This window comes from Eublepharis macularius, chromosome 4 (assembly GCF_028583425.1).
Source record: "Eublepharis macularius isolate TG4126 chromosome 4, MPM_Emac_v1.0, whole genome shotgun sequence".
NCBI lineage: Eukaryota > Metazoa > Chordata > Lepidosauria > Squamata > Eublepharidae > Eublepharis > Eublepharis macularius.
This window is the reverse complement of record NC_072793.1, coordinates 13,335,073-13,349,236: the sequence shown is the minus strand read 5'-3', so window position 1 is coordinate 13,349,236 and position 14,164 is coordinate 13,335,073. Positions and strand designations below refer to the sequence as shown.

General features: G+C 42.7%; 1 protein-coding gene across 5 annotated transcripts in view; it reads left to right on the top strand.

The window, feature by feature from the left end:
* BPTF (bromodomain PHD finger transcription factor) overlaps nt 1–14,164 on the top strand; it is a 100,779-nt gene that overhangs the window by 17,008 nt on the left and 69,607 nt on the right. For 4 of the 5 annotated variants that reach the window (XM_054975891.1, XM_054975889.1, XM_054975888.1 and 1 more), the window contains exon 2: nt 6,735–7,557. In XM_054975891.1, the coding sequence (XP_054831866.1) occupies nt 6,735–7,557 (823 nt within the window). Of the gene's footprint in view, nt 1–6,734; nt 7,558–14,164 lie in introns of those variants that run through there. The other variant, XM_054975892.1, reaches the window with a different exon arrangement.

Genomic DNA, 14,164 nt, shown 5'->3' with positions numbered 1-14,164 from the left:
AATTTCTATCATTGCAGAGGCAAACTTGTAGTGAGGAAGATGTTTCACTCTAGGCTCTAGCTTGGTCAATTGGAAATAAGCAAACAACGTGCTTGGAGAAGCCCACCTCCAGTGCCCCCCTACATAATCCCCCACACCCCCAGGAGGCAGTACTTCCCACTTTGGAACCGCAGCAGTAGTTCCTGGCCTTGAAGGCTTCTGATCTCCATCCGTGATCTCATCTGCACTTGAGCTGTGGTTCCATTTCCAACCGTATCTCTCTGGGAACTGCTAGATCAAAGTCACAAGATTTCTCTTCTGCAGCCGAATTGGCCCAAAAGCCTGAACCAAAGTTTTGAAAGCCAAGAAATTGGCTAAGAGAGGCCAGTTTCTTGACAATATCTTGTCTTATAAATGTAACTGTGGGTTGTGTTCAGAGATCTCCTTCAGCTTATAGAAGGGTATCTTTACACCCAGTTTCATGGCTTTGAATATAACACCAACTCCCACATAAATCCTTAGGAATAATCTTGTGAAAAAACATTACTTACAACTTCAGAGTGACCACCATGCGTCCTTATTGTATTCACAGTGACATCCGTTTTATGAAATAGTGAATCTTTAGGAAAGGAAAACTTCCCAGAGAAAAAGAAAGCACTAGCAAATTTTCCACCCTTTATCTCTGGTTAACACGCATGTATCATTGGAGAAGATTGCAGAGCAGTTTTATTCTTGATACATATTTTTTTATTTATATGTGCCTATACACCAGTCATACTGCCTACAGCAAAACTAAGGTGGGCATTTGACTGTTATAAAGGATTGATCAAATAATGGTCAAATACTTTCAAATATTGCATTTTGATAGCCCAGGTGACTCTGATCTCGTCAGATCTCAGAAGCTAAGCACAGTCAGCCTTGGTTTGTAATTGGATGGGAGACCTCCAGTGAAGACCGAGATTGCAGAGGCAGGCAATGGCAAACCACCTCTGTTAGTCTCTTGCCATGAACACCTCACCAGTGGGTTGCCATAAGTCAAGCAGAAAAGGGAGCTGCTAGAGCAGCGAGTCTTTTTCTGTTGACTTCCTTAACTGCTGAGGGAATTTGCTGAGGTTACTGTGTGGGAGGACAGTGTTTGTGGCTGTGTGAGTGTGTAGAGCCTGCTGTAAAGTGGTCCCAGTTGGAGTAAGTGTTTCTGTTTGTCTTTTTTTGCTGATTGAAGAGGGGGATTATTACTGATTGGAGAGTGTCTGTTTTTGCCTGGGGCTAACTGCTGGCCCCACCTTCTACTGACTGAGCCTTGAATTGAATTAGGCTCCTCCTCCACCAGAGGCACATCACAGCCATCTGGGCTCTGAGAAGGAGAAAGCAAGGGACCTGCAGCTAGAAGAGTACTCTTGGAATATACTTGGAAGGCCTCTTGACGGAAGGCCTCTTTCCAGTTACCTGCATGGAGTGTGCCATGTTTGTTTTCCTCCCAGAAGAGAAGACGGACTTCACTTGTCAGAAGTGTAAGCTGGTCAGGCTTTTAGACGAGAAGATTCAGAGCCTAGAGGAGAGGATCACCACCCTTCAGGAAATCAAGGAAGGGGAGGATTTTACTGAGACAAGCCTGGGGGCTCTGCACAAGCATGAAGAAATAAGTCCAAGAGAAGAAGGAAGAGTCGATCTCCCTTCTGAGCCTCCTCTCAGTTCTGCAATATAAACCGGAAGATGTGAACTAAGGCGACACTCTGGTCCACTGGAGTTCAAGAATCGTTTTAAGGTGCTTGAGATGGTGACAGAGCTGAGAGCGGTAGGAGAACCACAAAAACCTGGAGGAGGGAATGAAGAGGGCATGGGACCACATGGAAGTGGAAGAAAACAGAAGGTGGTAGTCATCAGGGACTCTCTGCTCAGGGGTATGGAACGTCATGTGTCCAAGCCAGATACTCTGAGAGATGTGTTGCTTGCCGGGAGCCAGAATTCAGGATATTACAGACTGACTGCCGAAGCTGATCAGATTGACTGATCAGTACCCGTTTGTGCTGGTTCACCTGGGAATGAATAACACGGCCACGAATACCACTGCAAGAATTAAAGAGGACTATGAAGCTCTTGGAAGGGAGTTGAAGACAGTGGGGTCACAGGTGGTATTCTCTTCTATCCTTCCTGTCAAAGGAAGAGGAATGCAAAGGGAGCAGACCATACTCAAGGTTAATCGTTGGCTGAGGTGGTGGTGCCGGCAGGAGCACTTTGGGTTCTGGGACCACGGGATAAGTTTTCTTAGAGAAGGCCTTCTGGCACATGATGGGCTTCACCTCTCAAAGTCAGGGAAGAAAATGTTTGGAAAGAACCTGGAGAGCTTCATCAGGAAAGCTTTAAACTGATGCCGCAAGGGGCAGGGGACGATCAACATGGGGATTTCACTGAAGAAGTGATAACAGCAGGGGCCCACCTGGGTAGGACAGATCAAACAAAGGTACAAGACTACAAGTACCTATATACCAATGCCCGAAGTATGAGTAATAAGAAGGAAGAGCTTGAGCTTCTCTTACAAACAGAGGGCTACGATATAGTAGGAATTACTGAGACTTGGTGGGATGATTCCCATGACTGGAATGTGGTAGTGGATAGGGACGAGTTGTTCAAGAAAAACCGGAAGGGTAGAAGAGGAGATGGAGTGGCATTGTATGTGAGGAGAGGGCTTGCTTGTCAGCAAGTTCTGGAGAAAGTGGTTGACAGCCCAGTGGAAAGTATATGGGTGGAAATAAGGGGAGGCAGGACAAAGGGTTTTGTTATTGGAGTCTGCTACGGACTGCCTGACTAGGGAGAGGAAATGGTTGTTCCCCTCCTTGAACAGATTGGTAGACTATCCAGACATCAGAACCTTATAATTATGGGTGACTTCAACTTCCCCGATGTGTGCTGGGAGACAAGCTCAGCAAAGCGACAAGACTCACGCAACTTCCTGAACTGCCTGGCCGATAACTTCCTTTTTCAAATGGTGGAGGGAGCTACAAGGGGCGTGGCCATACTAGACTTAATATTAACCAACAGGGAAGAATTGGTAGATGGGTGAAGGTGGTGGGGACCTTAGGAGGAAGTGACCATGTCCTCCTTGAATTCCAGTTGCTGTGGGGTCCAAGGAAGTTCGTAGCCAGACTTGTAGGTTAGATTTTTGTAGGTCCGACTTGAATGAATTCAGAGGCTTGATGTGAGTCATTCCGTGGGGGAGTGTGCTGGAAGAGAAAGGAGCGAGTGAAGGGTGGGCTCTTCTCAAACATGAGCTTTTTACAAGCTCAACCCCTCACTATTCCAGCAAGAGAGAAACATGGGTAAGGGCTCCAAGAAACCGATGTGGATGAACACTCCAGAATAAGCTAAGGGAGAAAAAGGAAATGTTTAGGAAATGGAGAAGGTGCAGAAGAGAGCGACGAGAATGGACGGGGTCTGGAGACTGAGCCCTACGAGGAAAGGCTGAGGGCCTTCGGCATGTTTAGTTTGGAGAAAAGGAGATTGAGGGGGGGACATGATTGCGCTCTTTAAATGTTTGAAAGGCTGTCATTTGGAGGAGGGCAAGGAGCTGTTCTAGTTAGCAGCAGAGGACAGAACCCAAAGCAACGGGCTTAAATTAAATGCTGAAATTACATGCTGGATATTAGGAAAAACTTTTTCACGGTCAAAGGTGGAATCAGTTCCTAGGGAGGTGATGAGCTCCCCTTCACTGGCAGTTTTCAAGAAGAATCTGGATGAATATTTGTCAAAGATGCTTTAGGCTCATCCTGCATTAGGTGGGGGTTGGAGTAGAAGGTCTGTATGGCCCCTTCCAACTGTGATTCTGTGAGATGTGCACGAAACAGGAAAAAACAAACCCTGAGTTTCGTGATTCTTCGTGTTCCACAAACTTTCACAAAATTGCCCCATTTCGTGAAACTATTCATTCATGATTCATCAGATCCTGGGGCCCTACAGCGCAGAGATGCCAAACTTGCAGGGAGAATTCAAAGGCACCCTCACCCAACAACCTTCGCAGCAAGGACAAGAGCAGAAAATAAAGTCCTTTCAGTCTGTTTTGAAGTAGCAGCAAATCCAGGCCAAAACTCCCAAATCTTTCACTCCAAATCCCTGTAACAGCTACTCCCTCTGTCTACTGAAACTGAAAGCAGGAGGCACAGGGCTGTGCCTTATATAAGAAACGCTCACATAGAGCAGAATTGGAGCTCTCTGGTTGGCAGACAAACCTGCCTAACAGTGTTTGGAGGGATGAGATTGGTGTTCCCATGGCTACAGAAGGCCCATCTCCCCCCTGCTTGTTGCTGTTATAGAACAGAATGGGAGATCTCAGGCTGGCAGGGAGAGCTGCCTATCAAGGTTATGTGGGCTAAGATTGGGGTTTCCATGAAAAAGTCTACAGACATTCTGGGCCTATGTTGCCTAGGGAATCAATGAATCAGCAGCAGCCTGTCTGACATCACAAAACATTCACAAATTGAATGAATTGGCCCCAAAAGTCATGGATTTTGTGAAAAACACGGTCTCACAAAACGCGTTTTCGCAATACACGAATTGGCCCAATTTGTCACAAAATTTGATCCATTTTTCGATCCATGCCGATGTCTACTTCAGAGCAAGCAAGTTGTCACTCCCGGCCTTGTTAGCTAAGGACAGTATAATGAAATAAAAAAGAAAGCTACCATATATACTGTGGCATTCTTAACTATGTGAAATATTTGACTACAGTCATATAGTAGATGGTCACTTGATGGATCAGCGGACTGGTGTGCCAACACTAAATGAAAACTCTTAACATTGAAAAAATTGACATTTTGGTAACAATTTAATTTTATTAAGGAACAATCCTGAATTAGTGAATTCTAATAGATGACATAATAACCCTATACATTGTTCACTTCTACTAGTATGTAAAAAAAAGTTTGCCATAGATTTTTTTCCTTCTTGAGGCTGAAGTTTTAGAAGCAAGAAAAAAACCTTACAAACAGGGCATGCTTAATTTGGAATCCATTGGTATGAGTGTTATGGTGCATTGTACTTTCATCTTAGGGAAGAGTAGTTTTGCTGGTAAATGCAATAATTTAAAGCTAGAGTTCTAAATTCATGAAGAAAAGCAAATTACAGGATCATGTAATTGTGTAAGAATATTTTAACAGTTCTTATTTCACATTTATAACAAGTGAGAAGCTATTTTAATTTCTTGTATCTATTGCAGTGGATATTGTTAAAGGCAAAACTCTGTAGTACCTTGAAGGTGTGAGTGAGATTATTGTACACAGATGTTAATTAGGGATTTTACAGATGGTAGTTTTTGGATTCTTGTGAAAATAGCTTATTCATAGCTGAAGATTTTTTTAAAGCAAAGGACTTCTAGCAGTTACTGTAGATCTGTGGAGGGAAAAGGTGGTTTGCTAAGTAGTTAAAACTTGTGCACAGAATGAGAAGGGTGACAGTATCCATGTCTGTTTGTTTACATTGGGAACCATTTGCAACTCAACTGCTTCTCATTCCTATTCCGCAGAATAATTTTCTCAAACTCCTTTGTGTATCCAGTTAATGCACAGTTAAAGTCTTTGGCTGATTCCGCACACGTTGGATAATGCACTTCCAATCCTCTTTATAGATCATTTGGAACCGATTTTTTTGTGTGCGGAACAAAAAATCCACCTCAAACGATTGATAAAGTGCATTGAAAGTGCATTATCCAACGTGTGCAGAATCAGGTATAGTTTCTTTCAATGGGGAACAATTCGCAATTATGCTAGAATGTAAAATAACTTGGAAAATCCTATCATTATGAAAACTGCATACTTTGCTTTTGTGGATAGATGTCCTAATGTGTAGTCCCACTCTTTAATAAGGAAATATATGTGGAAATAAATGTGAAGCTTTCATATGTTCCTCGTATGCATTGAATTTTTTTCCTGTGAATTTCTCTTAAAATGTGTACAACTGTTTCATACGTGCACTATATTCTGGCATTTAAAATTAGTATTGGGTTTATTAATTAGGAAAGCAGTTTTTCAAGTAATTATTGATTTGGAATGTTGAACCCACAACAATAACAACTTTTGCAGGTATAAAGCAAGTATACTATAAGAGGGAAGAATGTTCAGGTATCCTAGATATGATAGTGAAAAATATAAATATTGTGATATTTCCAAAATACCAACATTTTTTTCATCTGGCATTTATCGCTTTCGTATTCATTCTTTACTCTCCTTATTTGTAAACCGCTCTGAGTGGGCATTAAGTTGTCCTGAAGGGCAGTATATAAATCAAATATTGTTATTGTTATTATTATTATTTTAAGAAAAGAATGGTTTAGATCATCTTTTAAGTAGCCAAGTGGCATTTCTTAGCCCTCTTAAAGCTAGTTTCTTAATTGTAATGAAATCTGCTTATGGACAACTGGGTTAGGATATTAAAGATTATAATATTAGTTGCTTTAAGCTTCAGTTTTTATATGGAATATATAGGTCAATAATGAAGTAAACATACTGATTTAAAAATGTATCTATTACATTATTTGTACTGTTGTTCATTCTTCTTTGCTGGTTTTCACCAAGAATTTCCATTAACTTGTTAGTCTCAAACAGAATTTAAACTAAACTCGGTTACGATCTCTTTGAAGTTTGAAATGAATGGAATCAGGGCAATAGAATTCTGTTTAGATCGTAATAAGTGAAAGTTAAATGTGAACTGGTGGATTTAACCACTTTCTTCCGTTAATTAAACCTTACTTGCACCTTTGTTTATAGGGAGGAGGAGACAAAGAGTACATCGTCCACGTTCTCCAATACTGGAAGAAAAGGATATCCCTCCCCTTGACTTGCCTAAATCCTCAGAGGACTTAATGGTGCCTAATGAGCATATAATGAATGTTATTGCCATCTATGAGGTACTGCGGAACTTTGGCACTGTTTTACGCTTGTCCCCTTTTCGTTTTGAGGACTTCTGTGCTGCTCTGGTAAGTCAGGAGCAGTGTACACTTATGGCAGAAATGCATATAGTGCTTTTAAAAGCTGTTTTACGTGAAGAAGACACTTCAAATACTACCTTTGGACCTGCTGACCTCAAAGATAGCGTTAATTCCACGTTGTACTTCATAGACGGGATGACGTGGCCTGAGGTTCTGCGGGTATATTGCGAGAGTGACAAGGAATATCATCATGTTCTTCCTTTTCAAGAAGCAGAGGACTACCCTTACGGACCAGTTGAGAATAAAATCAAAGTTCTGCAGTTTTTAGTGGATCAGTTTCTTACAACAAACATTGCACGTGAGGAATTAATGTCAGAAGGTGTGATACAATACGATGACCATTGTAGAGTTTGTCACAAACTGGGGGATTTGCTTTGCTGTGAAACTTGCTCAGCTGTGTACCATTTAGAGTGTGTGAAACCACCTCTTGAAGAGGTACCAGAGGATGAATGGCAGTGTGAAGTTTGTGTAGCACATAAGGTGCCTGGCGTAACCGACTGTATTGCTGAAATCCAAAAAAATAAACCATACATTCGACACGAACCAGTTGGATATGACAGAAACAGACGGAAATACTGGTTCCTGAACCGGAGGATTGTTATGTAAGTAAATGTTATGGAAACAGTAGTACATGTAATAGTATGTATCCTTTAAACCTTATTTTTTTAAAAATTAAGGAATGCTTTTGTTTTTAATGGCCAAAATGTGTTGTATATTTCCTGTCAGGCCTGGCTAGGGGATTCTCTCAGACTCTCCACTTCATCAGACACAGTTGTATGAGTTAAAGGTCTTTATTGGTGATTGCTCCCTAGAAGTACACTGTACATGGTAATTGCCTGGAATGCTAAAGCAAAGTCCTCCCAGAAAGGTTAAACCCCCAGTCTCCTCCCCCCAGTTCAAATGACAGTCAGTTGAAGCTGGCACGGAGCTGCAAAGCGTGAAAGTCCTGGAAGAGATGCAGAGCCGAGTTTCTCAAGGTCGGTCAGTTCCCAGATGCTCAGTCCCAGCGGTGCTGAAAACACTGCTCAACCCAAACAAAGCATAGCAAAGATACAGTGAAGCAAGAAAGCAACTACACTACTACCCATCCCCCACCCCCAGTAGATATACATTCACAGGTATGGCAGGCAGGCTTACTTGCCTGTCTGACATTTCCAGATAAAATTTACAATTTATAATTTAATGGGGGGAAATATGGTGCCCATTACAATAATCACAAATGGGAAAAGCATTTTATGCCTAAAAAGTTGGAAATGAAACTGTTGCTGAGGTAGTCTTACCGATACAGGACTAATAAGTACCCTTTGAAGCACTTCAGTTTTTACAGCTGTTGTATAGTGAAAAAAATAGTACATAAGTACAAGTCAAGCTGTATGAGCCTGCATGTCACTAATATACCTGTAGGTGGTATCCAAGTGCCAAGGCTGTTGATTCTATCGTATCTGTAGGGTCATATTTTTCAGTGATAGTGGTAAGACGCCTACTGAAGCATGTAGAATGCTTTAGAGAGCATATTCTTTTAATTGCCCCACAGTTGCTGATTTTTAGCAGCCTTTTTGTTTTTGTTTTTAAATTATAAAATTACGCCTTTTCAGTGGTAGTGTAGCCTCTTGGGTCACTGTACCTTTGGAAAGAAGAAATGTAGGCCTTAAATCAAAGGGGATGTTTTCTGCTTTACTAGTTTTATCCACAGTTGGTTCGATTGAATGGTTGCAATATTTTGGAGCAAGATCAGAGCAGGGAACCATGTACTTTGGCGTGGCTTAGTTCAGATGTAAAGACGAATTGGCGTTACATGAATGTGCCTCGGGCTTGCATGCACCTTCCAGTACATCTTAGTTTTGTTCTTTGGGCCTAAATAACAGACCGGTTTGCAGTTCCTCTCTAAACCAGAATTGCACGTTGCATGATCAGGGTTTAAGATTCCACTATAGCAGAGAACTGCAAACCACAGTTTACCAACCATGAAAGGGGGTGCAGAAGAAAGAGCACGTGAGTCTGAAATGTGTATATATAATGTCAAGCTGTGACAATGTCGGACAATATGTCTGAAACATCCAAGAGTGTGATTCACTGGCAACAGCCATTATAATGTTGGATCTGTATTAATAGCTGCAATTTGGGTGCATTGGAGTTAATGCTGGAGCATCATTAAAACTGTATTGTGTTCAGACTAGTTAGCTGCTTATTACGGTGGACAACTGGTTAAAACTCAAGATTGAAATTCAATACTATCATGTAACAGATTATAGTTTCACTGTTTTACTATTCTACAGTTATGGGCATAATGAAACATAGCACTCCCTTACAGGAGCATGAAAAATTAGGCTCAAGGATTCTCACATCAGTGTGACACTACATCTTGTAGCATGGTGGCAGAGCCAGCCCGGGCACCTTCACCTTGCTGTGCAGAGGTGTTGCAGCAGACCAAAAGATAAAGCTCTTGGAGAGGTAGGCAGGATGTGATGTCATGTAAAGTCCTGTCTGCTTGGTTCTATGAACCATGTGGTCCCAATAGTTCTGGGAAGGTTGGCATAAACTTGGTGTGTGGGGGTGGGGGGGATGCATTGAGACTTGTGAGTATAATTTATTGTTTTTCATATATCTGTAAGTAATGCCACTTGGATAAACTGAGTTTGCCAAGGTGTTAGACACATGGCTAGGGGTGTGCACAGGAAAAACAATTGGGTTCAGAAATCCAAATTGAAAAAAAATGGTATCCCCTGAATACCAAATTCATTCTCCAGTTCATTTCCATAATACAGAGCAAATTTGACCATTGTTTCCTATGAGAAACTCAATTTGGAAATTTCCGGTGGCCTGGGGTTGATAATTTTTTGGCCAAATTTCATCAAATTTGCAGGGGACCTACTCCAAACTACTCCTGAAGTTTCATAAGGATTGGACCTGTGGAGCCATTTTATGGCTACCCAAAGAAAGTGCCCCCAGCCACCTCCAATCTCCATTATTCCCTATGGGGCTATCCAGGAGGCTGGGGGTGGCATTTTGCAAGCAAAATCCACCAAATTTGCCGGGGACCTAGTCCTTGCTGTCATCTCAAGACCCCCAAAGTTTTAGGGAGATTGGACCCAGGGCAGCACTTAATGGCCTCCCAAAGAATGTGTCCCCAGCCATCTCCATTTATTTATTTATTTATTTATTTATTTATTTATTTATTTATTTATTTATTTATTTATTTATAGTGTGCCTTTCTCATGGAGATTCAAGGTGGATTACATAGTGTGAGATTAATACAACCTCTATTGTACCAGAAAACAGGAATACCAACCAAATTACTATAAAGAAAGAGTAGCCCCCAATAACAGGGGGAAACGTCACCATCCCCCCAAAGAACTAGCAAAAATTTACAGCACAAAATACCCACAACAGGGGAGAATACACCCCCCCCCAAAGAACAAGTGAATCTAATAAGCAGCTATAAAATAGCAAACAAAGCATTCCAACAATAGGATAAAACAGAAGAACCCCCCCTAGAAGAACAGTAAAATAAACACTAACTATAATAAATAAAAGCCAAACCAAAGCACCCCCCACAAAAGCCCAACCAAAGCTCCTCACACACAGAAAAAACCCAGCAAACTACCTACAGCTGAATAAAACAGCGCCTCCCCAGAAGAACAAGCAGCAAGAATTAAACATCAAACTAGACTTCTATGCCAGAACCCCAACTGAACCTGCAAAAATTAACAGCAACTGAATGCCAACTAACTATGCCATGAAAATAAAGAAAGCACTCACAACTGGATAAAATAAAAAAATCCCCCCTGAAGAAAAAGCAGCAAAACAATAAAAATATAACTAAGTTCAAAAGCCAGAAACCAACCCCCCTCTCGAAAAAGCCCAACCAAGGCACCTTCCCACAACAAAAAAGCAGTTTTAAAAATGCAAACTAAAAATACTTTTCCCTTTCCCCCCAACCCTATCCTTCCCAGACACCAGGCCAACCTCCTCCCCCCCCAAGGAAAGAAAAAACTCAGTGAGTCTAACAACTCTCAAACCAGGCAGGAGCAGTCACCAGAAGTCCTCCAGATGCAGCAGAAGTCCTCCAGGTGTGGTAGTTCTCAGCACAGGCGGCAGCAGCAGCAGCCAGGAATCCACTCATGCAAGGTCAGGATCCAGTCGCAGTCCAAAGCAGGCCAGAGTTCCAGACTACAGAGAGAGAGCGAGCAACAGCAACAAGCAGGCACTGTCTCTCCGTCTCCAGGCCAGAGCAAAATGGAGGCTACTCTGAGACAAGCCTCCTAATTTAACTCCTTGCAGCAGTTTTAAAAAAAGGCAGTCTGCTTCTTGAGAATCCCATTGGCCAGAGAAGGAGAGTTCCTGTAAGGATTGGCCACTCTCTCCCCACTCCCTTCCCCCTCCCCTCTGCCTCACTGCCCCCCCCAACTGATTAAAAAAGGCAGGAAGCAGTGTTTCTTGGTTGTTCCTTCGCAAAGGAACAGCAAGGAACAGCTGAGCTGCGATGACCAGCGTTTATTGAATTCTACTGAATAAAGTTCAGCAATTAAGTTTGGGTAGAATTTTTCTCTAAGCTTAACTTGCTTTTACCTAGTACTTTTCAGCCCCTCAGGGTATTTACTAAGTTCATGGTAGCTCTATTAGTGAGCTTGAGAAGAAGGGACAATCAAGTTCATCCCTGTTTAGACAGCCTGCTTATCAGGTCCTACTCAAGGGGCAGGACAGTCAGAGACTTAGCCTACATAACTCAGCTTCATCAGTGTGGAAACTATCACCAATTGCTAGTGTCTGTCATCGGTTCAAGCAAAGGAAGGTTTTTCCTTCTACAGGGCAGGAAAAAGAAACTGGTGTGATCAGCTAAGCACGTGAGGATCTCAAGAACATAGGATCTGACTCAAATGCAGTAATCCCTGAGCACCTGCATAGATTCTGTTGCCTGGGTACATGTTCATTTGAAAACCCTTCAGTGGACTCTGCACCCCTTTTATAGTGACATTGCTCTCACGCAATTGATGAGTCACTATGTCACCAGCATCAACACGTCATGGCGTGGTCAGCTTTAGATACTCCTATTCAGAGTGATCCAGTTCAGATCAGAATCTTCAGGACTTGCATGAATGCCAGCCTGTAAGGATAGTAAGCTCAGAGTCTGAATTCCCATAGGCAGAAGCTGTGGTGGTGGGTGTCAACTTTTTGGAACTAAACGTGATCAGATTACCTTCCTGGCCCTTGGTCCTAGAAGTCAGAGGTTGCTTGTATGCTTAAACATTGACACTGTGATGGCAAAGGCCTGTATAAATAGATGGAGGGAGGCATACCAAATGCAGAGTCCTTCAGAAGAACATGAACAGAGAATCAGCTGTCTTCACTTACAGTGGAGTACAGCAGCAGAGTCACCAGCCTACAAATACATTGTCTGGATCCAGAGAATGGGCTCTCAAACTGGAATTTTTTCATAAAATTAGCCCTCTGCTTGGAACCACTTCACCTCAGGAAAGCTCTTGTGGCCAAGTTCTTCACCCATTCTGAACATAGTGGTGTGGAATACATTAATGCCCTGGCTGCTTGGATTTTTTTATGCCATCCCCAGAAGTCATGAGAAAATTGAAGTAGGAGCAAGCAGAATTTGTATATGATATACCATTGGGCATGGTGGTATCAGTTCTCGCAACTATTGAGTTCAACCCCCTGCCAAATGCAGGACGAGCCTAAAGCATCTTTGGCAAACATTCATCCAGCCTCTTCTTGAAAACTGCCAGTGAAGGGGAGCTCACCACCTCCGTAGGCAGCTGATTCCGCCTTTGAACTACTCTGACCATGAAAAAGTTTTTCCTAATATCCAGCATGTAATTTCTGCATGTAATTTCAGCCCGTTGCTGGGAGTCCTATCCTCTGCTGCCAACTAGAACAGCTCCTTGCCCTTCTCCGAATGACAGCCTTTCAAATATTTAAAGAGATCAATCATGTCCCCCCTCAATCTCCTCTTCTCCAAACCAAACATTCCCAAGGCCCTCAGCCTTTCCTCGTAGGGCTCAGTCTCCAGACCCCTGATCATCCTTGTCACTCTCTTCTGCACCCTCTTGATTTTGTCCACATCCTTTTTGAAGTGAGGCTCCCAGAACTGCACACAGGTACGGCCTGACCAGAGCAGTATAGAGAGGGACTATGACCTGCGATTTCGATGCAATGGCCCTTTTGATACAACCCAAGACTGAGTTTGCCTTTATTGCCACCGCATCACACTGACTGTTCATATTTAGTTTACAGGCCACTCTTTCCCCAATATCTCTCTTGCATACACTAGTACCCAGAAGTGTATCCCCCATCCTGTATTTGTGCTTCACATTTTTGTGGCCCGGATGTAATGTTGTGCACTTACCTACGTTGAATTGCATCCTGTTCACAACCGCCCACTTCTCCAGAGTATTCAGGTCTTGCTGAATACTAACTCTATTTTCTTGGGTGTTTGCCACTCCTCCCAATTTGGTATCATCAGCAAATTTAATGAGTAGCCCATTTACCCCTTCGTCCAGATCATTGATAAAAATATTTAAAAGTACCGGGCCCAAAACCGAGCCCTGCGGCACCCCACTGGACACCTCTCTCCAATCTGATGAAATGCCATTGACCACCACTCTTTGGGTGCGGTCCTCTAACCAGTTCTCTATCCACTGAACTGCCCTATAGTCCAGTCCGCAGTCTTCCAGTTTACCCATCAGAATGTCATGGGGAACCATATCAAAAGCTTTACTGAAATCCAGGTAAATCATGTCAGCAGAGTTCCCACGATCCAGTAAGCTCGTCACTCAATCAAAGAAGGAAACCAGGTTGGTCTGACATGATCTGTTGGGGACAAAACCATGTTGACTTCCCCGGATCACTAAGCGGTCCTTCGGATGCTTATAGACTGATCCCTTTAAAATCTGCTCTAATATCTTTCCAGCAATAGAGGTCAGACTGACTGGCCTGTAGTTTCCTAGGTCATCCTTCTTCCCTTTCTTAAGGATTGGGATACCATTTGTGGCACATCCCCAGTCCTCCAGGAGGCCTTGAAGATGATGGACAGAGGCAAGTTCTCTAGAAAGTTCTTTGAGCACTCTTGGATGCACACCATCCGGCCCAGGGGATTTGTGCACCCAAGAGTGCTCATACAGTAACTATTTAAAATGTTTTATTTAACTAAAACAGTAACATTATGTAGCATATTATTCTTGTATTTGCTTTACACGT